We start from the raw sequence: 27,438 nt of genomic DNA on the forward strand, positions 1-27,438 counted from the left end.
CAACGTTCTGCGAGCTGACCCTGCTCTTCACACCCGTTTGGGATGTTTTGTTTTTTTCCTTAACGAGAAATGCAGGCCAAGCAGCGGATCCCGGACAAGGCTGGGAAGTGCGCCGAGGGCTGGGATCTCTCCTGGAGCGCAGCTGCCGCTGGCTGGGGCCGGAGGTGCCGGTATGGCCGGTTTTCCCGACGTTGGCGGTGCGTGAGGAGCGCTGCCGCCCCGCGGTGTTCCCGCTGTCCCGCCCCGTCCCGCCCTTGCCGCGTCGGCGCCACGTGGCAGCGCAGGCGCGGCGGCGCTTCCGCGGGGGTTGGCGGCGGAGCGGGAGCGGCGGGGCCGGACCGGGCCGGGCCGAGCCGCCATGAACTTCTTGCGGGGCGTCATGGGCGGCCCCAGCGCCGGCCCGCAGCCCTCGGGCGCCGACACGGTGAGCGGGCTCGCCGGGGGGGCCGGGCAGCCCCGCGGGGCCGCGCCGGCCGTGCCGCTGCTGGCCCCGCTGACAGGCCCGGGGTGTGCCCGGGGCCGCGGGGTGGGAAGGGGGCACCTCTCCCGTGCGGTGCCGGAGCCCGGACCGGGTGTCGGGAGCCTGTCCCGCGGTCCTGCCCGGCCGCCTTAGCCCGGGTGTTACGTACCTTTCTAGATCCAGAAGCTCTGTGACCGGGTGGCTTCGTCCACGTTGCTGGATGACCGGAGGGACGCTGTTCGTGCTCTCAAGTCGTTATCCAAGGTAAGTGCCAACTTCCGAGGAGCCGCAGGGATTTAAAGTACCTTTACCATGTACTACTAAAGAAGCTTTGTTTGGTGTTCGGGCTTTGACCGCTGACAAATCTGGTTTTCTCCGAACAGAAATACCGGTTGGAGGTCGGCATACAGGCCATGGAACACCTCATCCACGTTCTCCAGACAGACCGGTGAGTGCTGCAACCTCCTCTGGCTGGGAACGGGACTCCCTTGTGCTGAAACAACAAGTACGGAATCAGTGCTCTGGACTGACAAGACACGGAGGGAGCTGTGTTTCTAATAATTCCTGTCATAGTGGCTTTTTGTGATGATGAAGTTTATGAGAGCATATTCAGAGGGGATAAGGACAGAATTCCAGGGTCTTGGATGAGGGACAGAAACACCACCTCAAGAGTGAAGGTAGTACCAAAGTGTCTTCATGCTTCTCAGTGGTTACTTTTCACTACTGTGGGAAGGCGAGTCCAAAATGACCATGTATTTAATTAAAAAGGTTTTGAAATAACCCAAATCAGCCTGTTATCGGGCAAAAGGTGAAACAGACACAATTAAGGGGAAGTAAATGAAGTCATCAGGTGTGTGCTTTTGCTGCTGTGTTAGAAAATGAATTGGCAGAATAATTCTGCCTTGGGTAGTAATGCAGGCACTGACACTGAAGGGTTCAGGTGAACAGGAGAGCAGGATGCCAGGGCTGCTGCTGTGACAGATGACATGAGTCTCAATGCTCTGTGTGGACCAGAATGTAGTATTTGTGGAGTCCAGTGTTTGAAATGTGTTAGCTATCTCTGCAGCTGATTGCGTTGCTGTACTTGATAGTAGGCACAGGTTGTAACATGGAACCTGTTTGCAGTACTTGGATTGGGACAGTCTTTCTGTCTGGGTTTGAACCATTAAGCTGATAAACTGATATAAAACAGCCTTAAGGTCTTATGTGGAATACCTAGATGTGCATACATGGGAAGGAGGAGTGTGTCTCTTGATGTCAAGACAAAGGACAGTTAGGAAAGCAGCAGTTGTGTGTCTGGAAGGAGGCCTCTCGCTCCATTTATGGATGTAGGACATGAAACCCTTCAGTGCTTAACTCAAGGCTGCTGGTGGAGGCCTTCCTTGCCCAGCCAGTTATGCCAGCTGGGAAGAAGGTGTGGGGCTGCTGCCCAGGTGAGTCCATGTTATTTATCTGCCTGGGTAGTTAAAACTGAATGTCTGACCTGGTGCAAACAGTGAAAGGGAAGGTTATAGGAGTAACTGTCACTGATATGATGGGGAAGCCCTTCAGAAAAACTAGGTTAAGGAGCCTTGCTTTCATCTGCTTCTCTGCTCCTGAGGGCAGATTTGAACTTGGAGAAGGGAGGTGGGGCTCTGCTCATCTCCTGGCTGAGATGCCAAGCGGAACCCCTCAGGGCAGGGACTTGAGGCTTTCCTGTGCTTTTTGGGCTCCAGTTGATCCTCGGGAATTTGTGTGTCCTGGGCCCCTGCAGATGTTTTCTGTGACTAAGGCTGCAGCTTGAAAAACCATTCAATACATGTTTGTTTTGGGTTTTCAGCTGCAGAAATGCTGTCTGCCACAAGATGTTGGTAAATTGATTTGCTGTTGCTAGCAAGTCAGCCAGCCCAACGTTGTGTGCCCTGGCTTACTTGAGAGAGCATTGTAGGCCCTGTGGCTGACCAGTACTGGTGCTAAAGGTGCTGGGGTGCACTGTTTGCTGTCAGTGATGGTAGAGGTGAGGGGTTTAGGATTATTTCAACACAAATCCAAGCCAGCTCATCTGAATAACTGGTTAAGTGACTCCCAGGCTCAGCTGTCCCCTGTGCCCAGTGTGACAGGCATATCGAACTGAGTCAGGTTGGCTGACAGAGGGCAGTGCTGTGGTTGCTGTTTCGGTGTGTGACCTTTGGTACCTCTCCAGTGTCCACCTGAGGCACCCTAAAGCTTTCTGCAGCAGTAGAAAATGCTCTTTACCACCTGTTGTTCACTTGCTTTGCCGTGCAGCTGCATGGGATGAGAAAAGAGAAGTCAATGGCTGACTCAAAGTGTCTTCTCACATGTCACTGTTTTCATGTGAGTCACTCGTGCTGGCTGTGCACATTGACTGTGTTGCTGTGAAGTTTAAGATTACGGAAGGTTTAATTTGGTAAGTGAAGGTGTTTCTTGTGTCCTGTTCTCATTTCTGTCCTCGGATTTTGGGCTGTTGTTTCAAATTAGTTACAGCCTTTATCCTGGAACAGCAATATATCATTTCCTAAATGGAAGACATCATTCTACTTGTTAAAACAATTTTCGATTGCCTGAAGCTCTGTCTCCTGCTTGAGTGTTTAAATCCTGTTCTCTAGCAAACTGGCTTCTTGGACTAGTGTTCCAGCTCTGTGCATCAGCCATCCTGGAGCCTGAGTCAGCTTTACATTTTCCAGACTCTTACACACACCAGAGTTCTTATGCCATATGTTTATTTTGTAGTATAAAGTAGGATGTGGTAGAGGACTTCTACTGATGAACTGTCTAGATGTTGCTACATCCCACCAGGGATTATTTTGAAAAAAACTTGGCACTAACTGTAGAACAGGCCAGTAGCACTGAACTGTTGGTGTGAGAGAAGGCACAGGAGTGAGAAGCCAGCTTGATCTTTAACTGTTTTGTCTCTTTGTATATTAGAAGATTTTTGAAATTCAGTGTGACATTTGAGAGAGCTTGGAGCCTAATGTGTGGACCTAAGAGAGCTGTTTTTCCTAAGGCACAGACCATAGTTATGTATGTGTAGGACAGCCCATACATGGGTGCCTTCCCTTCCATGTGGTTCTGCTCTGCTGTGGTTTGTGAAGTTGGAGCACTGCCCTGACATCTGGGTTGAATGCCATGTCAAGTCCCAACTGGCAGAGGCAGGATGGGGAAGGTGGCCTGTGCAATGCAGCAGTCCGGCACAGCGGCTACATCTTTTATGGATGCCTGACAATAGAAGTGTTATTTCTTGACTGATTTTCACTCCAGAGGAGAAGCTGGACAGCTTCAGTCTGAAGAGAATAATCCATGAGATTTGGTGTGTGCTGAACAGCAGATGTAGCAAGGCAGTGAACAGCAGAGGGGGGACGCTGCTGTCCTCGTTTTGTGATGTGTTCTCTCTCAACTACAGAAACATGTACATTAAATTTGCTTATTCTTTTGTAACTGCTGTGACTTCTTTAACAGTGGAAAGGAAAAGCAAGGCCACAGCTTGGTGGGTGTTTTCAGGTTTCCAGGAAACTTCTGTGTGTTAATAGATGTGGAACTGTTTCAAGGCTATGAAAAGGAAAGCATAGACTTTGTAGTAGTGTATTGAAGAACTAACATGACACAGGGAAAACATGAGCAGGCTGGAGATGTGATCATACCTGCTAGGTGAGACCATTTCCATGGATTAAAAGGTGAGGTGGTTTTTCAGGCCTCTGCTCTGAGCCAGCCTAGCAGCCTCTTAAAATGCAAATCTGTCTTTGGTGTGGAGCCTTACTTGGTATCCCTTGGTATGCCTTACACAGTGCAGGTTAGCACTTAAAGTCAACATGAGGTCTTTTTTGACAAGGTGCTTTTTTAGATACTTGGCCAAGTCATGCCAGTACTGTGAGGTGTCTTTGCAACCAGAGGTACCTTCATCTGTGATCTTAGCTTTTATTTTCCTTTGTTTTTTGACCAGCTGTGCTTTGATTGTTTCCTGGTTTAAGAGCAACAAAACAAGCAGCAGCAAAATGGCTACACTCTTCTCCTGGACTCTTGGCTGTGTCTTGGTTGTAGTGCAGGGTTTACAGATGCTTTAGTCTTGGTAATGCAGAAGAAACAGGTCTGTCCTGAGGCAGGTCTGGGTGTGAACAGGTGAACGAATGCTTTGGGGTTAGCAAGGCTGCCCTGCAACTTCATGGGGATGCTTGGAATTCAAAACCCCTTAATAACTGGGTGTAGCTGGAGAGGCTGGCCTGTTTGGAAGAATCCACAGCTGGTCCTGCATTCTTCCAAGCTTTGGCTGGGGTTCTGGCTGACATCCTGGGATGGTGCTGAAGCTTGTCTGCAGCTTCCTTGGGTGACTTCCTGGAAAATGGTCTGAAGCCTTCCCAGAGCTTTTTCCTGGTACACTTGAGGAACAGGTTGGAGGGAGTGACTCAGGAAATAAGACACACCTACAGGGAAGCTTCCTGTGGTCATCTTGTGTCACCAGACCTGCTGAGGCTCGCCTGGGGGAGCAACCTAAAGCTGCAAAGGGAACTGCCTGGGCAGAAAAGCGATCTTGTAAGAGTAGCTGGAAATAAGTCATTAAAGAAAAGTGGTTCTTTCATTTGCAGTTCAGATTCTGAAATAATTGGCTATGCCTTGGACACTCTCTACAATGTAATATCGAATGACCTAGAAGAGGAGGAGCAAGGTAAGCACTCAGTAGTAATAGTTGTATTAACTGTGGGGCTCCTTTCCTTGGGGCTTCTTCAAATCATCATCAAATGTGATTTACTAATGCTGAGACTTGCTTTGTTACTGTGTAGCTGTTAGGACAATGCTAAAAATCTTGTATGCAGCTTGCATTAAAATAACACTGATCTCTTGCTTATTAATTTTAAAAACTATGTTCTGTGAACAGCAGTCAGGCTGGAATGGGATAATTGGTTTTTTTCTAGTCTTGTAAGTTAGAAATCAAGTCATGGTTTGTTATTGTGAAAGGATAATTTTGGCTGTTACTGTCAAATGGGACACTACAATCTGATGATTTAACAGAGATGTTGAGATGTAAGATCTCAGGTACCTGTGATAGTGATACCATGTAAGTATGAAGATGTTTTTCAGCCCTGCTGTGGCACTTTACAGAGTGATTGTGCCAGTCCTTCCCAAGATGTCCAAGCAGTCACTGTACAGCTGGACTGGGAAAATCCATGCCACTTTCTTGCTAGGCCATCAAAGCTGGTCTCAAAGGCCTATGAATGTAATTCTGAACAACTGTCAGATTGTTGCTTGGCTTATTTACCTTTCTTTTCCTTGTTCATCAAGTTCCCTGATCTTAACCAAAGATGTTTTGAACGAGGTCAGAGTCTTACAGTGCTGGTGAATCCATGTTTGTGGTAGTGGCTTTGATTATGGACTAGACTAGAGTGTTATTGGCAGTCTCTTAAAATGAGCAAAGAATTGTCAAACTGGAGTTGTGTGAGAGATCATTACTCTTAAAAGAGTAAGGGGTGGTTTGGTTCAGCCCCTTCCATAAGAACTTCCCAAAGGAGTCAGGGCTGCTGTAGGAAGCTGGGATGGCTGTTTGGGAAACCTGAGCTTATGCTGTCATGGGTTGTGTGGTGTGGAAAGCTGTTCAACTTGTAAACCTGTCTCTTCTTTCTTTTTATTTTATCTGCACTGACAGATGACTCTGAAGGTAAAAGAACCTTTACTTGTATGAATATGGCACTTTAGCCCTAGTTGCTACTCACACCAGTAACACTTGCTGGCACTTAAAAGGGACACTGTAAAAACCCAAACTGGAGCTCAGGGGAAGCACTTTGCCTTCTGCTCTACACTTACTCCTTGGAGCTCAAGTGTTTCCAATTGGATTTCTCCTGTGATTTGGCATATTGAATGCCAGCAGATCTCTACAGATTGTATGATAAGTTCTTGATAAGGATGTCATAAAAGTGTGCAGCTCCAGAACTGGTAGGATTTTCATGGGCTGAGATCTGTGAACAGGGTTTGTTTGCAAGAAGCCCTGAAGTTGGACACAAATGCACGAGCTGCACGTGAGCATCCTTCACAGTGTCTTTTTTAAGCAATGCATGTTAAAATAGTGTTCACTTCTATTCCAAGTCACCACTAATTCTTTCCACATTCTCCTTTTTTAAACTGATTTTATCAAAATGCACTTCATCTGTTTATTTTGGGATTAAATTCTAGTTTGCTGTGCTGCTTGTTAGTGAATTGCTAAGAGCTGATCTTACCAGATGGAAGTTTGTCTTTCATTTGAGAACCCTGTGAGTGTCTAGATTCAAAGAGCAGTTATGGGTAGAAAGCTGTTTGCAAGATCTGTGGTGTATCCATGTGAGTGAAAGACACAGTTTGCCTTTGCCTGTTTTTGTCCAGCTCCCTCTTATCTTTAAATGTAGCAGAAGAAATACTTACAGAGAAAAGCAAGAGCTGAGAGAGAAAAAAGGTGATTTGGCCCTTTCATAGAAGAATCCTGAACTAGAGTAAATCAAGTACAGCCAAGCTGAAAGAGGCTGTGCAAGCTGTGGATACTGCTCAGGTTTTGCCTTACCACCTGGAACTTGTGCAAGGACAACAGTTGGGATCGAGAGTTCAAACACCTGCTGTTTGCAGCTGAGCTTGGGAAAAGGACAAGATGATCAGTCACAGCTCATGGAAAAGTCAAAATGAGATATTTTGATGTAATTTTAAAAGTAAAATGTTTAGGGTTTGGGGCTTTCTCTTCTTGACTTGCAGCAAACTACAGTGTGTGCAATCCATGTCTGGCTGATTCCCAACTGAGTTGCCTTTTACTCTGCAGCAGCAAGTGCAGAAGCTGAACTCATGTGGAGTTTTTATTTTCATTTATGTAAACCAGGAGTGTGCCAGACTTGCTGAGACCCTCAGCTTCAGAGAGCTCACTATGGGATTTGTTGTGCTAGGTGCTCCATGCCTAGGCTACTGTTATTTTTGCACACAGTCTGTCCTCTGTTCTATCACTTCTTTGTGGTATTTCATGGTTTTTGCAGCAAGAAACTTACAGGAGAGTGTTGCTGCTTCTCTGTCCCTCTTGTAAGCTCTGTACTGCTAAGTCTGCTGAAGGGGGAAATGCAGCTGTATGACCTGGGAAATGATCAGCTATTCTGTCTGGAAGGCCATACAAAAGACTTCTGCTGTGCTGGAAATCCTTAGCAAGTAGATGTTACTGATACCTTGCAGTGAATCACCATGGCCAACAGTTTGAATTAGGTTCATTGAATTTAATTAATGTTCTTCACACCAGATTGGTTTTGCCATATCCCCCAGCAAGTGCAGAGCTTGGAGATGGTGTGTGGTCTTTGACCCTTTTTATACCTGCTCAGTTGTTAATGGTTTATGTCTCCTTGATAAGGCTGTAAATCCTGCACTTCAAGTAGGAGGAAAAATCCAAAGACTCTTAGATTTAGTCAGAAATTCGTTGGCTTTACTGTTTGTGTTCTGTTAATTTATATTATAAAAAAATCTCTTTCCCTTGAGATTAGAGTTGCTCTTCCTCAGTTTTTCAGCTGACATTCCCTAACTGTGCCAAGCAGTAGTGCCTACATGCCATTGCTTTGTGGGACAGTTATGTAAATTGTTACTCAGCCTAGAAAAACAGCAGTGGTGCAGAGATGGTGTCTGCATGATTTTGTCACCTTGTGGGATACTTCTGCATTTGCTTTGTGTTCATGCAGCAGTGGTGTGATGTGTACTTTGCTTTCACACATCAGTGAATGGTCCTTGTGGGGAGCTGTACTCCTGCATTAGTTGAGCTGCATGGGGGTGTCCTGCTCTGAGACTTCAAAGTTACTCTTACAATAATGTAGGAGTTGTGTTTTTTTTTTTTTTTTGTGAAAAGCTTGTTTTGGTGTTTGTCCTGAAAATAATTCCATTAACATTATACCAGTGACTCAAAGTCTTTTGGTCACCCCTGGCCTTATTTTAATAAGAATAAAAATCACAGCTGCTGAAGTTGTTCCAATTGTGTTGTAATACGTTGTTTTTTACGATTACAGAAGAAAACTCAGCAAAACAAGTTGATGATTTGGGAAGTCAGTTCACAGAGATTTTCATTAAACAGCAAGAAAATGTCACTCTGCTGTTGACTCTTGTAGAGGTGAGTAACAGTGTTGTACCTGGGCTGGAGAGAGCCATGGTTTTGTCCTCCTAGTGAGGCCTGTGTGAAGTGTGCTGGCAACTAGTGACTGTGGGGTTGGAGGGGACTCAGGACTGACCTGGATGAACACCATTAGTGCAGCTTTTCAAGCAGGGTAACACTGAATAGAATCACAGCATCTCTGAGGTTGGAGAAACCTCTTAAGATTGTGGAGTCAACTGTTAACCCAGCACCACCATGTTCACTGCTAAACCGTGTCCCAGAGTGCCACATCCACACGTTTCTGAACACTTCCAGGGGTGGTGACTCCACCACAGCCCTGGGCAGCCTGTTGAATGCCTCACCACCTTTTCAGTGGTGAAATTTTCCCTAATAGCTAATAATCTAAACCTCCCCTGGTGCACCTTGAGTCCATGTCCTCTTATCCTGTTACTTGGGAAAGGGTTTTAGATACTTGATTAGAAACAATAAAAATTATTGCTCCCCAAACAGCAGCAGCTGTGACTTGTGCAAGGATAATTTTTGAGATAATTAAATGATCATGAGACAGTAGTGTCTGAGATGCAGTTCAAGTGGAAAGGGTGACTGCTTTCCTGCAGCACGGTATGTTTAACTCATTTTCCAATGGTTTTATCCTCCAGAATTGCCTCTTCACTTGCAGCTGTTAAATTTTGTTCCTAAACTAAAAGTATTATGCTTGAAGAGAGCAACACGAATACCTTTTTTTTTTTTTTTTTTCCTTGGTAATCCAACTTCAGTATGATACTGTGCTTTTCCCACATGGAAGCCATGTTAGGCTTTCAGCAGTATTAAGCATCTGTCAGTGTATCTGAGTTAAATACTGAGGGATGGATTCCTTAGTGTTCTCCTCTCCATCTCTGCAGGAATTTGATTTCCATGTCCGTTGGCCTGGAGTGAAGCTACTTACATCTCTTTTAAAGCAGCAAGGCCCCCAAGTGCAGCAGATCATTCTTGTCAGCCCCATGGGTGAGTGGTTGAATTCACTGCTGATAACCTTGGAGCTGGAAGCTCAGCAAACATGGCAGAGGGCTTAGAGGAGTCTTGAGCAAGGGATCTTGAAGACCCCCAGCACAAACAAGCTGCACCTTTTAATGCTACTTATAAAAAAGTGTGTTTCTTGCAGGTGTTTCCAGACTGATGGATTTACTGGCAGACTCTAGGGAGGTGATACGGAATGATGTAAGTACAGAAGGAACTTACCCCTTTGTTCTGTGTGGCCACTTGGCATCTGCTGTGTTGTCCATGAGGGAACCACTGCCTGGTGTCCTTGGTGGGGTTTGAGATGTGCTGACTTGCAGGGCATGAAGTCTAGGCTTATGGTCCTGGCTGAGGATTATGCTGTTCATTCAGCATCCTTCTGAGAGCTGTGACTTGGGAAAAGCAGTGGAGTTCTGGAAAAACTAAGCTGTATTTTTCCTCTCCCCCTCCTGTCAAGGGAGTCTTGTTGTTACAGCAGTTGACCAAAAGTAATGCAGCCATACAGAAAATTGTTGCCTTTGAAAATGCCTTTGAGAGACTTCTGGATATCATAACAGAGGAAGGAAACAGCGATGGAGGTAAAGTCTAAGACTTGGTCTTGTGCTTCTGCACCAACTATTAGGGGATGTTTACATTAGGTTTACCCCTACCTACAGTGGGTAATCGGACCTGGGTCAGTGGGTAGAAGGAGCAAAACTTACACTGGTTGTAACAAACCAAGCAAAACCAGATGGACCAAGTAGCAGGGCTTCAGTGTCTTCTGAAAAGTGATAAAACAGATAAAACATCAGCCAGCCTCTCTGAGTACGTGTGAATGAGTTAATGTGTTCTTGCCTGGCTTAGGCCTGGGAATGTATGTGCTTGGAATGGCAGTGTCAGATGTGTGTGCTGCATTTGTCACTTACAGAATTAAGCATCTGCATTCCTCCTGTGAGATCCTTGGATGCTTGGAGTGGCTGGAGGTAACAGCTTGCTGAGTTCCTTCAGCTGCTCTAATAACTTCAGTTTTCTGGTCAACTCCTTGCCAAGTGATTTACCTGTTGGGATAAAAGATAAAAAAGTACGAGCAAGAATAGTGCAGCACTTTGGGACTCTTTTTTTACTAGCAACACACAATGAGTTTACCATCAGTTGTAGTTTACTACACAGTCTATTTCAGTAACATGACAGGCTGCTGTTGATGACCTTTTTGTGGGCTGCAGGAGCAGCTAATGCTTCTCTTCCAGCTCAGTTATTCCAGGTATGTTGGCATGGAAATATTAAGCAAACCTTTGATTTAAAGCTGCTATTTTTAGGCAGTTAATTATTTTAGGAGACTTGGTATGTAAACTCCTAAGTGCTAAAACTTCTCTGCTTTCCCCCTCACATATCTGTTCCTCTGATAGGAGGAACCTCTATCTGAGGGTAACACAAACTAGAAAGTAGCTTTGAAATGAGTTGAAGATGTAGCCAGTGATTGAAGAGAATGAATGTGTAACCCAGGAAGAAACTGCTGCCTTGGAACCACAATGCAGTTCAGGAGGAACTTGATTTGAGTGCATATGATGGAGACAGTGTAGTCTGACACTCAAGTAGGTGAACTTCAGGACACAGAGTGATGGTGAGGTTTTGTTTTAGGTCTTACCCATTCCTACCTACTTGACTAATAAGCTGTATATGCTTTGGAAATTTGCCCTGGACTTGTGGAAGAAAAACAACTATGATTTCCTTGGAAATATGCTGGATCAACATCCATGTGTTTAATTTAGAGTGTCCTTGGATTACTTTCTTAGTTTGAGGTTCCCAGTTCTTGATCCAAGTGTAATATGTGTTCAGAATGAAGAGCTCAGAAGTGTGTGCTCTGTTCTACCCAACACATCCTGCCTGCAAGGGGAAACTAGTTTGCTTCCATCTCTTCACTTGTACTTTTATTTTTATTTTTTTTATCTCATCAGGAATAGTGGTGGAAGACTGTCTCCTCCTCTTACAAAACTTGCTGAAGAATAATAATTCCAATCAGAACTTCTTCAAAGAAGGTTCCTACATTCAGCGTATGAAGCCTTGGTTTGAGGTGGGAGATGACAACTGTGGGTGGTCTGCACAGAAAGTAACTAATCTTCACCTAATGCTGCAGGTAAAACCCTTCCCCTAACTCCTAAGCACCAATGCCAGCACCTTGTCAGCTCCCTTGTGGTGAAGTGTCATATCACAGCTGTGAGACCCATGTGTTCCCTTTAGCTCAGAATTAGCTGCCAATGCTCATGAGCTGTGCTGCTTTCAGCACCAACATTGCCAAAGGTGGACCTGTAATGGCTGGTATATCACACAGCTTCATGTGACCTGAGCTGCAGCAGTGAGTTAAGATCAAAACATAATCAGGGATGTTCTGTGTAAAGAATCCCCCCTGTATGGAACTCAAAATGAAGCAGCCATAGGTAGCAATGAGATGAACATTCTGTTTTTCTCCAGTCTCCATTTTGAGGAGCAATTCTATTTCATGATAAACCTCAAATGAGCTTGGTTTTGCATTTCAGAATGTCTCGGGCTCTCCTCACGTGGAAATGTTTCCCTTTTTTCCAGCTTGTGCGGGTGCTGGTGTCTCCCACCAACCCTCCTGGTGCCACAAGCAGCTGTCAGAAGGCCATGTTCCACTGTGGGCTGTTACAGCAGCTCTGCACAATCCTCATGGCAACTGGGGTTCCTGCCGACATCCTGACAGAGGTAAGAGGGGGCAAATGGATGTAGGGATGGGGGCAAGCAGAGGGGTGGTAACAGCAGTCTACAGGGAGAACCAGTTGCTGCAGAGACAAACTGAATATTTGCTAAGCAAGTATTTCAGATGCCAGACATATCAGCTTCCTCTGTAGGCAGCACAAATGGGAGAGTCACTTACATGGTGTTCTGCAAGCAGAAAGGATTTGGATTTGCTTACTTTTTCTGCTGGATTTCAGCATATCCCAGAGCAGCTGAATTGATCTGTGTTTTCCTGGTTTGGGGGTGGGTTTTTTATTGTTTCTCTTGTGAGAGTCTTCAAGTGTTCTTATTTGGCAGACTTCCAATAACGAGGAATTCTAGGTTCTAGAAAGCCCTGTCAGCAGTGGATTGAGTGTGGGCTGGTTACTCTGTTGCAGTTTTTTGTTTCCTAAAAGGTTTCACCTTTTCAGTTTTTTAAAGTGTCCAGTTTAACTGGCTGGCACAGCCAAACTGATCTGGCAGAGAAAGTTAAGTTGGAGGTGACTGGGTGTGGTAGAGCCCCCTGAGCTCTTTGTCCCTTAACCTCAGCTGAGTGTTTCACAACTCCTAAATGCTTTGATTTCATGTGCAGTGGTTTTTCTGAATTGATCTGTGCTGAGGCTTGGTGTGTGCCTTTACATACTGAGCTGTCAGGGTCAGGCTGAACAACTTGAAGTGATCTAGGTGGTAGATTATGGCTCACACTTCAATATCTCTTTTACTTTTCTCTCTGCCCTTTCCCTAGACCATTAATACTGTATCAGAGGTCATCCGAGGATGCCAGACTAATCAAGACTACTTTGCCTCTGTAAATGCACCTTCTAATCCACCAAGGTAGGGGAAGAAAAGTGTTTAACTCTGGTAGTAGTGTATTGGTATGGGCCATGACAGTCTAATACAAAGGACTGTTTAAATTCAGAGCTGGAATTAGGCTCTGGAGCAATACCTTGAAGTTCATGTGGGGTGTATTGGGTACAGCATGAAGGTGTCAGGTGTGTTTGTACAGAGACGAGACCTAGAATTCATGTTTGGTGGCACCTGAAAACTGAATGAGCAATAACAGAGAAATTCCTGGATTGGATCAGCTGCCCCTGTCAGCCAGAGGACAGTCTACAAGAGCATTTGGAGGCAAGGAAGATGGATAATCTATCTGCTATTCTGTGTTTTAAGTAACTGAAATACTTGAGTAACACCTGGTATTTTAATGCTGTTGTTTAAAATGGCTATAGATGCAGTGGTAGGCCAAGATATCTTTCCTTACCTGTAGAACACCCTTCAAATTGTAGCTGTGGTTGTCTGCATTCACAGCTTTTGTTATGATGGCTTTGCCTTCCTTTTCCTACAGGCCTGCCATTGTAGTTCTGCTGATGTCCATGGTGAACGAGAGGCAGCCCTTCGTGCTACGCTGTGCTGTTCTCTACTGCTTCCAGTGCTTCCTCTACAAAAACCAAAAAGGCCAAGGAGAGATTGTGTCCACCCTCCTGCCATCCACCATTGACGGTAGGGCAGGCCCACATGGCTGCAGGGAGCCCTGAGCTGGCACTGTGCTAATGCACCAGCTGCTCTCCTGGGGGGAGTTAGTACCTGCTGTTCAGTGTCTGATCCAGGCAAGGCAGCTTGGCTTAGGACTGCTCTAAAACCTTGTTTGTTTGTTTGTTTGTTTTCCTCCTGGGTTTAAAGTCTGTGCTGTCCTAAATACTTGGCTGGTTCTGTGGCTTGTTTTAATCTCTTGGCCTCTCTGGTAGCTACAGGTAACTCTGTCTCGGCGGGTCAGCTGCTCTGCGGGGGCCTCTTCTCCACGGATTCCCTGTCCAACTGGTGTGCTGCCGTGGCCCTGGCCCATGCCCTGCAGGAGAATGCCACTCTCAAAGAGCAGCTGCTGAGGGTCCAGCTGGCAACCAGCATTGGCAACCCGCCCGTGTCCCTGCTGCAGCAGTGCACCAACATCCTCTCCCAGGTACGACTCTGCCTGCACCCCTGGGGTACAGCTCTGGGTGTCCTGGGGAATGCAGCTCCTGGGCAGGGGCATTGCGGGGACACGGGTGGCATAATGATGAGGGTTGTCTTTTGCAGATGATTTTTAAGCACTGCTTAAAGCACTCTGTGCTTCACAGGGAGGAGAATAGCAGCAAATCTTGCTTTTTCATCACGTGGCTACCTGCTCTCAGGTGCCCTGAAGTATCCAGCCCCAAAACTTGACTTAAGAGATAAGGCCAACTGGCAGAATCCCCAGTGATGGTGTTTTTGTGCTCAAGAAGTGCCTGTTTGGTATTTAACCTGGGTCTGCTAACTAGAAACATCATGATAACAACAGGCTCTCATGTATTGATTGTTGGCTTTGCTATGAAAGGCTAAAAGCTTTTTTTTGAACTTGTTCAGCATCTCAATACCTGGCCTGGCAAATGGCCAGTGAGTGAAGTTCCCCTTCTAGCCCATACCTCCTTGTGACATTCCCCTCTGTTAGAACCATCTGGGGGGAAAAAGCATGTGGAATAGTAAGGAGCTACTTATTCTGGTGGTACTTAGACTTTTCCTGCAAGTGCAGATAATGGCTGGAATTTTGAATTCCTTCATGTGACTTCTTTCAGCTGCTGTAGCTGAAAAGAACCAGTACTCATTTTTATCTTCTTCCTGGCATTTTTGCGTATGGTAAATTTGAGTCAGTAAAACTGCTTTAGGCTCTTCAGTCCTAAATAATAGAAGGGACTCAGACTGGGGGGGATGTGTCTGAACTGTGTTCCACTTGAAGGTTCTCCAGTAATGTGTGTGTAACTTGCAGGGTGATAAGATCGACAGACGGGTATGTATTTTTTGGCACAGCTTGGGCATTTTCTTGCCAAAAGCAGGCCTTTCCCTCTTGTCTGGGGTTTGCTGGGGAGGTTTTCTTTAACTGCTTTTTTTTTTTTGTGTTTCCACTTACAGCTTTGTGTTGCAGTGGGTTTGGGTTTTCCGTGGCATAACAAACTCCTTGTGTCTCCAGGGGATTCTCGGGGGGTGCTCCACAGAACTATGGGATACAGGGCAGCACGGGTGCTTTTTTTGCCTTGGGGTGGACTCATGGACCATCTGTTCATGTAACAGATGTGCTTTCTTGTAAGGAAAACTAAAACTGTTGGGAATGCTGTTTTCTGACTGGCCTGTAGCAAACAGCTGGGACCATCTGAAGTGGGAACATGCTGCTGGTGTCCTGGCTGCTGAAGGAAAAGCTGTTTAACCTGCCTTCCAGACATGGGGTGTGTTCTACTTACCAGCAGATACTTTAACCTTGGCTCTACTGGTCCTGAATAGCTGGGTTCTCGTTCTGAGCAAATGACCCCTGAAGAGTTGTTTGACTTCCAGGCTGTTAATTGAAGCACAAAAAAATTATTGCTGCTGTGGAATAGTTTCATTTACTCTGTTGATCACAGCTGTCCTGAGGGATTGGGGTTGTGTTCTCAAGCCTGAACTGTAGAACAGCAGCCATGGAGCGCTGTCATCTCTGAGTGGGTGTTACCACGGTGTGCCTAGAAAATAGCTGTTGTTTATAGAGGATGTTTGGCACTGTGTGAAAATCCTTAGACAGAGCACATCAATTTGACCTCAGAATAGGAAGCAGTGCATGAGAATAAATGTGGTTTGCAGCTGCTTCCAGCATAAATTGTGTGCTCCAAGTGCTGCACTTAGTAATTCCATGTAAACAAAAGTAGTTCCATGTTTCTGAGTTAAGGGTGTGTGCCAGTGTTCTCAAGAAGCTTGAGGTGTGCCCACGTGCTGTAGGGCGACACTGCCAGTTCCAGGGGTTATTCCCAGTATGGACTGGTTAATAGTGCTGGGCCAATCAGAGCCAGTATTTGGAGATGGAAGTGAGGGAGCACTTTTGCTTCCATATGACTATTGACTGTTGGAAGAGATGGATGCCTGTTTTAGCACAGCTGGGCCCAAGACCCTGCAGCAGAGACAGAAGTAGTCAATTTGGAGACAAAACCGAATTTTCTCAAGTGGACAAAAATAAAGTACTGCAGTTAGCATTCCTGTCAGAACTGAAAGCCACTCCAGTATTATCTTTCTTTGACCTAGAAAATAATAGGAACACTTGGCAGTTTTAAGTCAGCAGGGCAAGTCTTGGTGATACATCTCTTCCAGGGAATCCTTACCTGACTACATGTACACCTTGTTCCTTCTTTACAGGCATTGTGTGTATGTTCCTTTGTGTCACCCTTGTTTTCATTACAAATGCAGAACTAATGTGTTATGACTTCATATTGGTGCTAACTTGCCTTGAATCATTTTTCACATATGTGTTGCTTGCTGGTGTGCTCTGACGACAGTTCAATATGAATGGTTTAATCTCTGTTTGATCCAAGCACTAAAGCTGTTGCCAGAATAGCTAAAGAATGGGTGGTTTTTAAAGACATGACTTGCTTTTAAAATGATGAGGTGGAAGTAGGTGAGTTCTGATCCAGTACAGGGTTGGTTTTTGTTCGGTTTTTTTTTTTTTAGTCATCCACTGTGTAAAGGTGATGATGGGAAGTTTTATTCTTTGCAGGGCAGCAAAGTGCAGACCAGGGTTGGACTACTGATGTTGCTTTGCACTTGGCTGAGCAACTGCTCCATTGCTGTCACCCACTTCCTTCACAATCCAGCCAATGTACCTTTTGTATCCTTGACCTGCTTGTGGATAGAACCCCTTGCCCAGACATTACCTGGATTATTCATTTTCAAGTCAAAGGTTTGTCTAGATGAGTTTACAGGGATTCTGCATTACATGAAAGAAAATGGACCAGACCAAGAGACAAAATGAGCCTTTTGTTGCCAGTGCTCTGCATACCCTGCCCTGTCTGTAGGATGCACATACCATAGTGCAGTGGAAAAGCACCACAGCTGGCCAGCCAAGGGGGGTGTTACTGCAACAAGCCCAGTGATGATTTTAGTGTGAATTAAGCTCGTACTCAAGTGGCAGGAAGAGTGTTCATACTTGTGTTGAAGAAGAAATTCTGTCTTTGCTTTTCAGGAAAAAAATACTGAAGTCTGTAAGGCTAAATTGTCACCTTATCTACACTGCAAGTCTTTAGTTTTGAAACAACTAAATCTCTTGGGTTAAACAGTTACTGAGAACTTCCAGAGAAACCACTGATTATCCAAGTCCTTCAAAACAGGAGTTAACTTTGCAAGGGTTTTACCAGCTCTTCTGTCTAATTCTTAGTCAAACTTGGCCTTACGTGTGAAAATAAATGGGAATGTATACAGGGAGAAACTCACTGCATGTGCTGTGATCCTGAAATATGTCCAATATCCTTAACAAGAGCTCTAGCTCACAGGGCAGATAGCTGAGAACCTGGGAGAAGAGGAGCAGCTCGTCCAAGGCCTGTGTGCACTTTTGCTTGGCATTTCCATCTACTACAATGACAATTCCCTGGAGAATTATAGGAAGTAAGTATGATGTAGGAATAAAAGGACTGTAGGGAAAGGTTCTGTGAGTGGCAGGTGGGGGTTTAAGAGGCTTTTAACTGGGACAGGGCAGTGGGGTTGAGATGGATAAGAGTTGCAACTGCAAAACCTGCCATGAGGGAATGAGGGGTTCACTTCTCAGTTGTTGCACTGGGATTGATTTGTCTCTTGCTTTTAGAGAGAAGCTGAAGCAGCTGATTGAGAAGAGGATTGGTAGGGAGAACTTCATTGAGAAGCTTGGCTTCATTAGCAAACATGAACTTTACTCCAGAGCTGCTCAGAAGCCCCAACCTAGTTTCTCTAGCCCAGACCACATGATGTTTGACCATGAATTCACCAAGCTGGTAAAGGAATTGGAAGGTGAGATGTTGCACTCATTTCTCTAGTTTGTGATGAGCTGGTGGCTACCAAATGTGCTGAATGTAACTATCTTAAAGTACTGTGATGACACAAAAAGGCTACAGGAATAGCTGGAAGTCACCATATATCTGAGCTTGCAGTTAGCATTCAGTAAAAATACTTGAACTGGATTACTTGATGTTGTTAGATGAAATGATTCTTAATAGTTTCTGGGAGTTACCACACTGGCCAGGAGGTGTTTACCTGTGCTCACATGGAAACTGAAGTATTGAGCACATGTGATGATCACAAAGGCTTGATTTGTGTAAATACACAATCCAAATACTGGTCATTTCCAACTGTTTCATTAAGAAAACTTAATGCTGAATTTCCTGACTTGCTAGGACATGATGGACACTTGCTTTAGTCTTTTCTGTCCATCACAGAATAGACAGGTTGTCATTGTTCTTAACATGTAACTGGTGTCCTGTTTATTAATATAGTACTTATACCTCAGACTAGAGAAGGAAAAAGCCTTAAAGCAGCAACTGTAAATATGGGTTTGCCCAAGCAGTTTGATTTGCCTTTTGCCACTGTAGTTCAGAGTCTTGCACTTATTGTACAACCACTTGGGCTGCAGTTATAGTGCAGACATAGTGCAAGTAAAACAAATTTTCTGATAGGACGGACTCAAAGCACCCATTTACTTATCTGAAACCAAGTAAAGCAGTAAGTGTGCAAACACTGCAATAAAGAAATCTCCACTTGCTATTAAACCTTTGCTTTTTTTAATGTGCAGGTTGAGTTTATCAAGCCATGAACTCAAAGTGTGAGGTTTTGGGACTCTTTTGAAGACCAAAAAAATTGAACTGGGCTCTAATTGACAAAGACTGTTTTTGACAGGTGTTATAAGTAAAGCTATTTACAAGTCCAGCGAGGAGGATAAAAAGGAGGAGGAGGTGAAGAAGACACTGGAACAGCATGACAACATTGTGACTCACTACAAAAAAGTCATTAGGGAGCAGGTAAGAGGGCATTACCCTGTACATGTGCCCTTACAAGTTCTTTGTTTTGTCTTCCAGAGGCAGTGCAGTGCAGTTTGATACTCTGTTCCAAAACAAGTGACAAGGAATCTTGCAATGCATAAACACTTCTAAAAACACTTCTGCCTTGGTTTAACTGAAATGTCAGTGTTTAGAACACTGGATAAGTTAATTTTCTTTTTTTCTTGAGAGGCATCTGTTCTTGTGTTGAAGCATTTCTTCTCAAATGAGTAACTGGAGTACTTGCATCCCCTCAGAGATGCAGTTCTTAATTCTGTGCTCTCACCTTTGGAAAGGTGACAGATGAAATGGGGCTGAAGGAAGAAGTGGTTTGTTGGTGTAGTTAGAGTATTATACCTACTATGGGTGGACTCTCAAAACCTTTTTTCCAGTGGTAGTTCAACTGTGTGGTTGCTGCAGCAAGTAGAGGAACAAAGGTAATGAACTTAAACTGAAAGCAGGTGTTGAGTTTAGGGATGAGGGTCTAGGGGACATGTGGAACTCAGGGGCACTTCTGAACTGTCAGTGAAGCTCTAGTGAACATGGCATGTCTGCAGTTGCTGTGACTTCTTTAAAGGTTCTTGAAGTGGACTAAAGTGCAGGTCCTGTTAAGGCTTTTTTGTCTTTATTCACCTTCCTGACAGGATTGTTTTGAGACATGTTATTAGTTCTAAGTGTTCTTTTTTTTCCTTTCACAGGACCAGGAGCTTGAAGAACTAAAGCAACGAATCAACACTTTAACATCTCAGAATGAACAGCTCCAGGCAACTGTCACACAGCAAGTGTCCCAGATCCAACAGCATAAGGACCAGTACAATCTCCTCAAAGTACAGCTAGGTAGGCTTCATGAAGAATAATGTAAAATATTAGGAGGAATGATATAAAATCATATATGAAGTCTGCCTTGTGCTGGGATGTTGTGTGACTTCTGGCAAGCTGCAGCAGAGCTCCAGCAGACCTGTCTGTTGGGGAACTGTGGCTAGCATGGAGCTGCTGGGAGAGGCTGCCTCTGCTCTGCTTCAGGTTAATCCAAACCAGTCACTGCCTGTTCAGGCTCAGAACAGGAACAGGTGGACCACAGAGTGTGCTGAAGTTTGGATCTGGAATGAAAGCGGAGTTGGGGAAGATGTCAGTAGGGCAGATGTGCAAGGTGAAACCTGTTGCTGTCACTAGAGAAATTGCTGAGTGTTTAAATCAGGGCAGTATGTTCCAGTTGATTCCAAGGTCAAGATGCCTGATAAGCTGGTTATGACATTATTTGAAAAAACTCTAAATTATCTATGATTGGAAACAATTATCTTCCCTCTATAGAATTTGTCATGGCCTTACTTTGGATGGACTGAATGGCTGAAGCAGCATAAATACCTGAAGGAATGGCAAATTAGAGCTCTTTATCTTGTACTTCTATTATTAGTAAAGAATTCTTACATACTGTGCTTTGCTTCTTGAGTTAGAATGGCTTGTATTGCCCTGTGGGGCAGAAGGGGGACAGGCAGTAAGGACTTCGTGGTGTGTTTGAAGCCAACTTTATAATGATGTTTGTTTGATCTTTGTAAACTCCTGTTCCTTAGGAAAGGACACCCAGCATCATAATTCCCACAGTGACATGTTCCAGATGAATGGCATTCAGACAGAAGAAGTGAGCAAGTTGAAAGAGGAGCTGGAAGAATGGAAAAACAAGCATGAACTGCTGCAAGGGCAGTTAAGGGAAAAGGATTCTGTGATAGAAATACTAGTAAGTGCTGTCTCAGCAGAACTCAATCCAGCTGCCAGTTCCGGGTTCCAAGTGTAACTTGCCTGAAGCTGTGCATGTCCTCATGGTGGTGGCAGCCAAGCTATCCTGACTAATGGCATGCTGGAAAGAGGGAATGTGGTAGGAGATGGCTTGAGCAGAGCCTCTGCTGCTTCACACTGTTGGCATGAGAAATGTGTGCAGCTTTAGAATCAGTAGTTTTAGTGTGGTTTGGCTGGGGAAAAAGGGTGGGCATCTCCTAGGAGCTTAGTGGGGGTAATGCCCCAGACCTGCTCCTGGTGGCCTGCCTGTCAGTGCAGGCTGACAGATGCTGCTTTTAGTGGTGCATGTCTCCTGCATCTGCACTGGGGAGGGGTGCTTTTGCACCCACCTTAGAGGAGCTGAGGCCCCTCTGAATGCAGACCATTCAGCTGCTCTCATGTCACCAGAGAGCTTTGATGTGCCTTTCTGAGTCTATTTGCAGCTTCTCTGCTGGGAGTTTTGATCATGCAAGAACACTTTGCTTGCTTTTTTTTTTTTTCCTGACAACATGACTATATTTAGGGTTTTCATTCTAAGGCTGATTTTTGTGTTGCTCTTACAGAATTCTTCCCAGTTGGAAATGGGAACCACAGAGCAGTCTTCACAGACCATCAAATCTGGTGGCTTGGAGCACAGTAGTGAGCTGCAGAAGGTGAACTTGTGGCATTTCAGCAAACCTGGGCTGAACAGGGGTAGCTTGGGATGGGAAGGGAGCTTTGTCACCCTTCAGGGAGGAGCACTGATTCTTGAATGTGTTGCTGTTTTTAATCATCTGTCTTTGTAATGATGGTCCTAATCTTAGAGCATCAAGGTTATGCATCCAAAAAAAAAAAATCAGTTTTCATTAAGCAGGTTACAGGCAGGACAAGACACTTGACTTGTCAGACTTGCAGAATGTGTTTATCCACTGCAAAGCATATGTTTAAATGTAGCTATGGAAATTTCCAGGCATTAGATCTACAGCACAGACTAAGTGTTTAAATGACTGCAGATCCAGGAATTTAAGGTAGCTGTTGTTCAAAAAAATACCTGGCAGAGTTTGTCTGATCACAGAAATAATTATGCCTGGATTAGTAAGTCATAGTGGGTTTGTGTTCTGAGAGGGATAATGGACAGAAGATGCTCATGGGAGTGGAGGTGGTGTGAAACACCTTGATAAACATGACTGGGGCTCAGACAGGTGCCTTGGTTGGGCATTGCAGAGAAAGGGGTTTGTAAGAGCAGGGTAGAAAGTAGTCTAGTTTGGTCTCCTAGGGAAATGGTTGCTGTGCTCCCATTGAGAGGGAGGCAGCTTTCCTCTCATATATGCTAGTGTGGGGCAGTGAGTCTGGTAGCATTGAACTTGAGAAAAATATCATGTGAATAACTACCTTGCTTTATCAAATTAACCTTAAGTTTTTGTCTGTTTCCCAAAGGAATTAGAAGTGCTCAGGAGTCAGATGCAACTACAGGCTGCAGAAATCTCCAAGCTTCAGATGGAGAATCAAAAGCTACAAGTAATGGTACCAGTGCACAAGTTGCTTCTGTTTTTACTGGGGACTAAATCTTCAAGACCTGCCTTGCTGCTTGCAGTGTCTGTAGCTTCTGTCCTAAACCAGTCTTGTTTTAAGAATACACATCAAGTGATTCCAGCAGTGTTTTAAATCCAATAATGAGTTACTGAGACAAACCTCATGAGAATAGAGGGGTCTGGTAGTCATGTTAGTGCCCTGTGAGGGCACTGTTCCTTGGTATTTTTAAAAAAGCCAATACCAACTACTGGGGGTTTAAGCTTATAGTCTAATAAAAGGAAGTAGTTTTGTGAGACACAACTGTGATATGATGTACATGGAAGGGATTATTCTTACAAGCACTGGAGAATGCTGACTAGAAAGTTGAGGTACAGCTGAATGGCAAATGGGAGGTGCATCTGTCTGTGCAGGCCTCCAAATGCTGCAAAGCTTTCCTTGGCTGGGTACTGGAGTGCTAACCCAGTAAGGCCTTACAGAATAGCTAAATAAATGTGACTGTCCTCAGCACTAGCAAACAGCTTTAGGAAGTGAACATTGAGCTACAGAACTTAAACAGCATGTTGTAGGGAAGTGTTACAGACATTTCCACAGCCCCCTACACAGATGAAGCTGCAGGAACACGGGCCACACAAACAGCTACCAGACAAGTGTTTAATGTACAGCTGGTCAGAGAGGAAGGCTTTGAACACTGCTACAGTCACAAGTGTCAGCTGCTCTCATGGGAGATGCCACTGCACGGGTGTTGACCGTGTGTGCTCACGAGGCAGAGGTGTGTCTGTGTCCCATGCTGCCACCAGCTGTCAGGCCACCTCACTGCCATCCTCCATCCTCCTGCCTCCCTTGCTTGGAGCATTGGCTCAAGTGTGGTAAAACTGCGAAGGCAACTGTCTGGAATTTGTGCTGTGTGGCCGTTGTAGCTGACAGACAGTTGCCACATTATGGACATTATAACTGAGCAGGGCTGGCTGAGGCTTCACTAGTGCTATTTTTTTAGTAGTCACACACAGAGATTTGGGTATTAAATCTAATAAAAGCATCTTTGGCCCTTCAGAAGTGTCTGAGTGGGTTGGCTGTTACAGGGTCTGCCTAGAAGAAACCCCAACAGTCTGTTTCAACTCTAGCTTCTATGTAATAAAGATTTGCACCTTGTGATCTCTTTGTGTGAACATGTGCATGTGCATATGAGTTCACTGAGACCCCACAATCACAAATCTGTTTGCTGATGCCTTGCAGCATGGGTTGTATATAATGACCATCCCCTGGCTATGCTATAAAAAGAAAAGATGCTTTGAGAAAATGACTGTGTAATATCTTAGCTTACTGTGTTGGTATGTGAGGCACTGATAGTGAATTCCTTGTCTACAGAATGCAACTGCAGATCCTGTGTTAGGAGACAGTGGTGCAACAGCAGCAACCAGCTCTGAATTGGAGGCACGACTGGAGCAAGAAATAAAAGAACTGAAGGTTGGTAGTGGGTGAACACCAAACCAAGCCACTACATAATCAGCCTTCAGTTAGGAGGGCTTCTACAATAGCAAAGGTTTTAGGTGGAAGTGCTTTGTTTCCTTAGCATCCTCTGTGTCTCAGACCACTTAGGGGAAGCTGGATGTCTCCTCTGTTTTTCCCTTGGGAAATGTAGGCCTTGTCTGCCTTGAAGGAGTTGGTAAGGACAGTCTAGGAATGAGCTGTACCCTGGCATGGCCAGTGCAGTTGGACTGGGTGGAAGGGAGCCCCAGTTAGTACTTGTCCTGGTAATGGTTTGGGTAGGGGTGTGTAGGACCAAGGCCACCAGGCACAAGGTGGGTTGGAGCTGTTAAAGGTAGCGTATGGAAGGTGGTTTTAGGAAACAGCTGTTCCCGTGTGTGTGCTGTAACTGGTGTGGGATTTTTCCTGTTGCCAGAGTGAAGTGAAAGCCCTCTCTGAGGAGAAGGAGTCACTGAAGCAGCACCTGGACTCCTCCAGCAGTACAGTTGCGATACTGCAAGATGAGAAGAGCAAACTGCAGCGAGAAGTCGCAGAATCCAAGAAGGAACAGGATGATCTCCTGGTGCTTTTGGCTGACCAGGATCAGAAGATATCTGCACTCAAGATCAAATTGAAGGATCTTGGCGTACCGGTACGTGAAGGAATGCAGCCACTGAGTTCTTGGGTCTGAGGCAGGTCTGACCAGTCTGGGTATGGCAAAGCTTGATCCAGAAAGTCTGGTGAGGCCCCTTTCTATGCACAGAGGGGTATTAAATGTACCGGAGTTACTTTCTCAACTTAATTTGGCAGCCATCAGTAAAAGATGACCCCTGCCTCTTGTCCCCAGTACTCAGCCACCTTTAGCAGAGAAGTAAAAACTGTGACATTATGACAGTTGCATGTATGAAGCATTAATTGATCTGGCTGATACTCTGAGGGTAGCTATAAGCTTATCTGCACTCCCTAAGCATTTCTCTTGCCTTCCGCTGGCTGGATAAAGTCAGAGGTGTTACTGCTCACAACAGCTCTTCTATTAATTTCAGGTTGAAGATGAAGATGATATTGAATCTGGAGATCAAGGGGATGAAGATGAGGATGGGGATGAAGAGGAGCAGGACTAGAATGCTTTTGTGTGTTACCATGAAAATGAGATTGCGTTGTTATTGGGGAAAAATCTATTACTGGTATACAAAGCAAAATATCTGCTTATGGGAAGCAGATGGGAAATGGCAACCGTGGGCCTAGTTACAAGTTACTGGAGTGTTTGAAAACCCTTCGTACTAGGTAAAGCAAACAAATCACCGTTTCAGTTCTACATGAATATCCCAAGTTGTACTTGTTTAGAAGTTGCTTTAGACACTGTTTAAAGCGGGGACATGACAATGCTGATGCCTCAGTTCATTGTCATTGATAGTCCTGTGCATTTGTCTATAATTAAATACAAAAGTATTTGGTTTAACACCTGTCACATGGAGTGGCTGCTCCTACCTTGAGTGTGAAGCTTCAGGGTAGGCTTCCTCTAAAGAGCAGTGGGAGGCAGAAGGGCTGGGGTGACCTCTGCCAGCCTGGGGGGCTGGTCCTTGGGGTGCACCTGCACACAGGTGTGTGCCTTGACACCTGACCTGGCTCCATTCAGACCCTCCTGGGGAACCACAGTGCTCTGCTAGTACCATGGAAGAGTTTCCATTAAAAGCTGTGCAAGAAAGGGAGCCTTTTGGAGAAGAATCTTTGTGGAAACCCAAGACCGGTACACTCTTGGAAAAGAACTAACATGCTACTGCGTCAGCATAAGACGTTAAAATCTTGTTGACTACTTCATTGAGGAAATGAAAACTGCTCTGATTTATATAACTTATTCGGTCTTCATGAGTGAATAAAAGATAAAATTTTAAAAGAAAACTGAAAATGGTAAATGCATCAAATTCTTCTTTTGGTAATAAAAATAGGTATGTCTACTTTGCCCTCATTTATTCTCTTGTCCTGTTTTAATAAAATATATTTTAATACATGTAAGAGAGTCTAGAACTCATCCACTTTGGCACATGCAAGTACTGAAATACCCCATCCTGAGGCTCTCTCCACCTGCGTCCAGAGAGTACACCCGGTTCACTTTTTGATTTTTGGAACACTATGGATTTCAGTAAGTGCTTAACTTCTTTGGACCTTTTTTAAAAGTAAAATAATTTCCTAATCAGGTGCCAATACGAAGAACAGCAGGAAAGACAGACATAAATGGTACTCATGAGTGTTGCAGGGATGTTGTTTTTACTCCAACTCTGAGCATAAGTGGGGCACAGTAAGAGTGGTGGGCAGTGCCTAGGGCTGCAGCTGCCAGGCTTGGGAAGTCAATTTTACCAACACCCTTCTTAAGAGCCCTGGCAGAGGTGACAGCTTCAGTACCCAGGTGTCCAGCAAGCACTACCAGCAGTGCCACACCCAGGGAGCTGGTGAGAGTCTGCCTATCCCTGCTTGGACCTCTTCCCCGTTGCTGTCAGCTGTCCCATGAGGCTGCTTTTCTTTGGAAGCGTTGGATCCTGCAGGAGAGAGCAAAGGGGCCAGTGGAGGAGGAGTGGTGTCAGTTGTGTATTTGGCTTTGTTGTGTATGGCAAACCTGGAAAGCTGATGTGCCCTGTGGGGTTGGACCAGTGGGGACATTGCTCCTCCCTCCCTGTGTCCTCTTGGGTGACCTGTGACCTTGCAGTCTGCTCTCCACACCTTTCACACTGCCCCAGCTGCTTTTACTTTATTGACTTCTGGGAGCTGTTCTGCGAGTCTCTGCAAATGCTGAGGGCAGAATGAGCGGATACTCCTGCAAGTTGGTCAGATCGTACCTGAGGAGGCACGTGGGCCTCTAGAGAAACAGGGAAGGGGGATGGAGAAAGGCAGATGGGAAAAGGTAAAGGAACCTTTTCCTTGCATGATGAGACAAAATCACGCAAAAAATAAACTCAGCCTCAGTATGTGAAAGCAGAAGGCACGTGAGGGATGGTGTGGCCTGACCCCGATCAGTGCCCTCCCCAAAAGGTGGGATGCTACAACATGGTTTGTGTTGCCGTTCTCTGCAGTGTTATGCTTGGGAAGTTCAGCCCTTTGGATGCAGCTCCAAAATGTTGAGTATTGCAAGAAATGAAGGAAGAGATAACTAGGGAGTTCAGGATGCAGACACACTGGCTACTAACAAGTTTTAAAGCAACCTGCATGGCACAATTGTGCATGGAACAGCCTCACCAGTGCCCCTCTGCAGAAATGGGTGTTGGGAAGTGGTTCCCTGCCATGTTCACCTGGCATGCTGATCCAACTAAATTGACTTCTGAAAGCCCACAGGCGTCTCTGTGGAGGCAGATGGTGAATCTGTCACTACATAGGTAGTTGTGGCACGTACAAGCTGCTCTACTAATTCTATAGCCCTGTTGTGCAGGCTGTGGGTTTTACTGTACATACCCAGCTCCTTTGCTCCAAGAACCAGGTGCTAGAACATGACATTTATTTGAATTGACATTTCAGAAACAAGAACTGGGTCTGGGCAAGCCTGTGATCACCTCCTATCACTTCTATAAAAACTCAATAATCTTATGACACTGTTCTTGATGAGGGACATCCTGCTGGGAGCAAATGGTGATGCAATGGCT

At 45.2% G+C, this 27,438-nt stretch overlaps 1 protein-coding gene and 1 long non-coding RNA gene across 10 annotated transcripts in view; one reads left to right on the plus strand and one right to left on the minus strand.

The window, feature by feature from the left end:
• The first annotated feature begins 288 nt into the window (after positions 1–288).
• USO1 (USO1 vesicle transport factor) lies at positions 289–25,779 on the plus strand. 9 transcript variants are annotated; one of them, XM_032685543.1, is made up of 26 exons: positions 289–424; positions 638–724; positions 844–908; positions 5,038–5,117; positions 6,093–6,104; positions 8,440–8,540; positions 9,425–9,527; positions 9,685–9,740; positions 9,997–10,117; positions 11,474–11,652; positions 12,099–12,239; positions 12,997–13,085; positions 13,597–13,751; positions 13,997–14,208; positions 15,031–15,051; positions 16,777–16,887; positions 17,542–17,660; positions 17,857–18,038; positions 18,921–19,042; positions 19,759–19,897; positions 20,632–20,795; positions 21,397–21,486; positions 22,250–22,336; positions 23,711–23,809; positions 24,246–24,461; positions 24,853–25,775. In XM_032685543.1, exons 1-26 carry the CDS (start codon positions 359–361, stop codon positions 24,928–24,930), a joined length of 2,895 nt encoding a protein of 964 aa, XP_032541434.1. In that variant the 5' UTR covers positions 289–358; the 3' UTR covers positions 24,931–25,775. The 9 variants fall into 9 exon arrangements, with proteins under 9 accessions (XP_032541434.1, XP_032541436.1, XP_032541435.1 ...); XM_032685545.1 differs by having other exon boundaries at positions 22,250–22,330; XM_032685544.1 differs by having other exon boundaries at positions 14,003–14,208.
• LOC116785722 overlaps positions 9,714–27,438 on the minus strand; it is a 68,891-nt gene continuing 51,166 nt past the window's right edge. The window contains exons 9-11 of the long non-coding RNA XR_004356668.1: positions 15,500–15,591; positions 10,445–10,576; positions 9,714–9,931 (exon numbers count right to left, since the gene is read on the minus strand). This is a non-coding gene — a long non-coding RNA (uncharacterized LOC116785722). The remainder of the gene's footprint in view (positions 9,932–10,444; positions 10,577–15,499; positions 15,592–27,438) is intronic.

The sequence above is a fragment of the Chiroxiphia lanceolata genome, chromosome 4 (assembly GCF_009829145.1).
Source record: "Chiroxiphia lanceolata isolate bChiLan1 chromosome 4, bChiLan1.pri, whole genome shotgun sequence".
Lineage (NCBI taxonomy): Eukaryota > Metazoa > Chordata > Aves > Passeriformes > Pipridae > Chiroxiphia > Chiroxiphia lanceolata.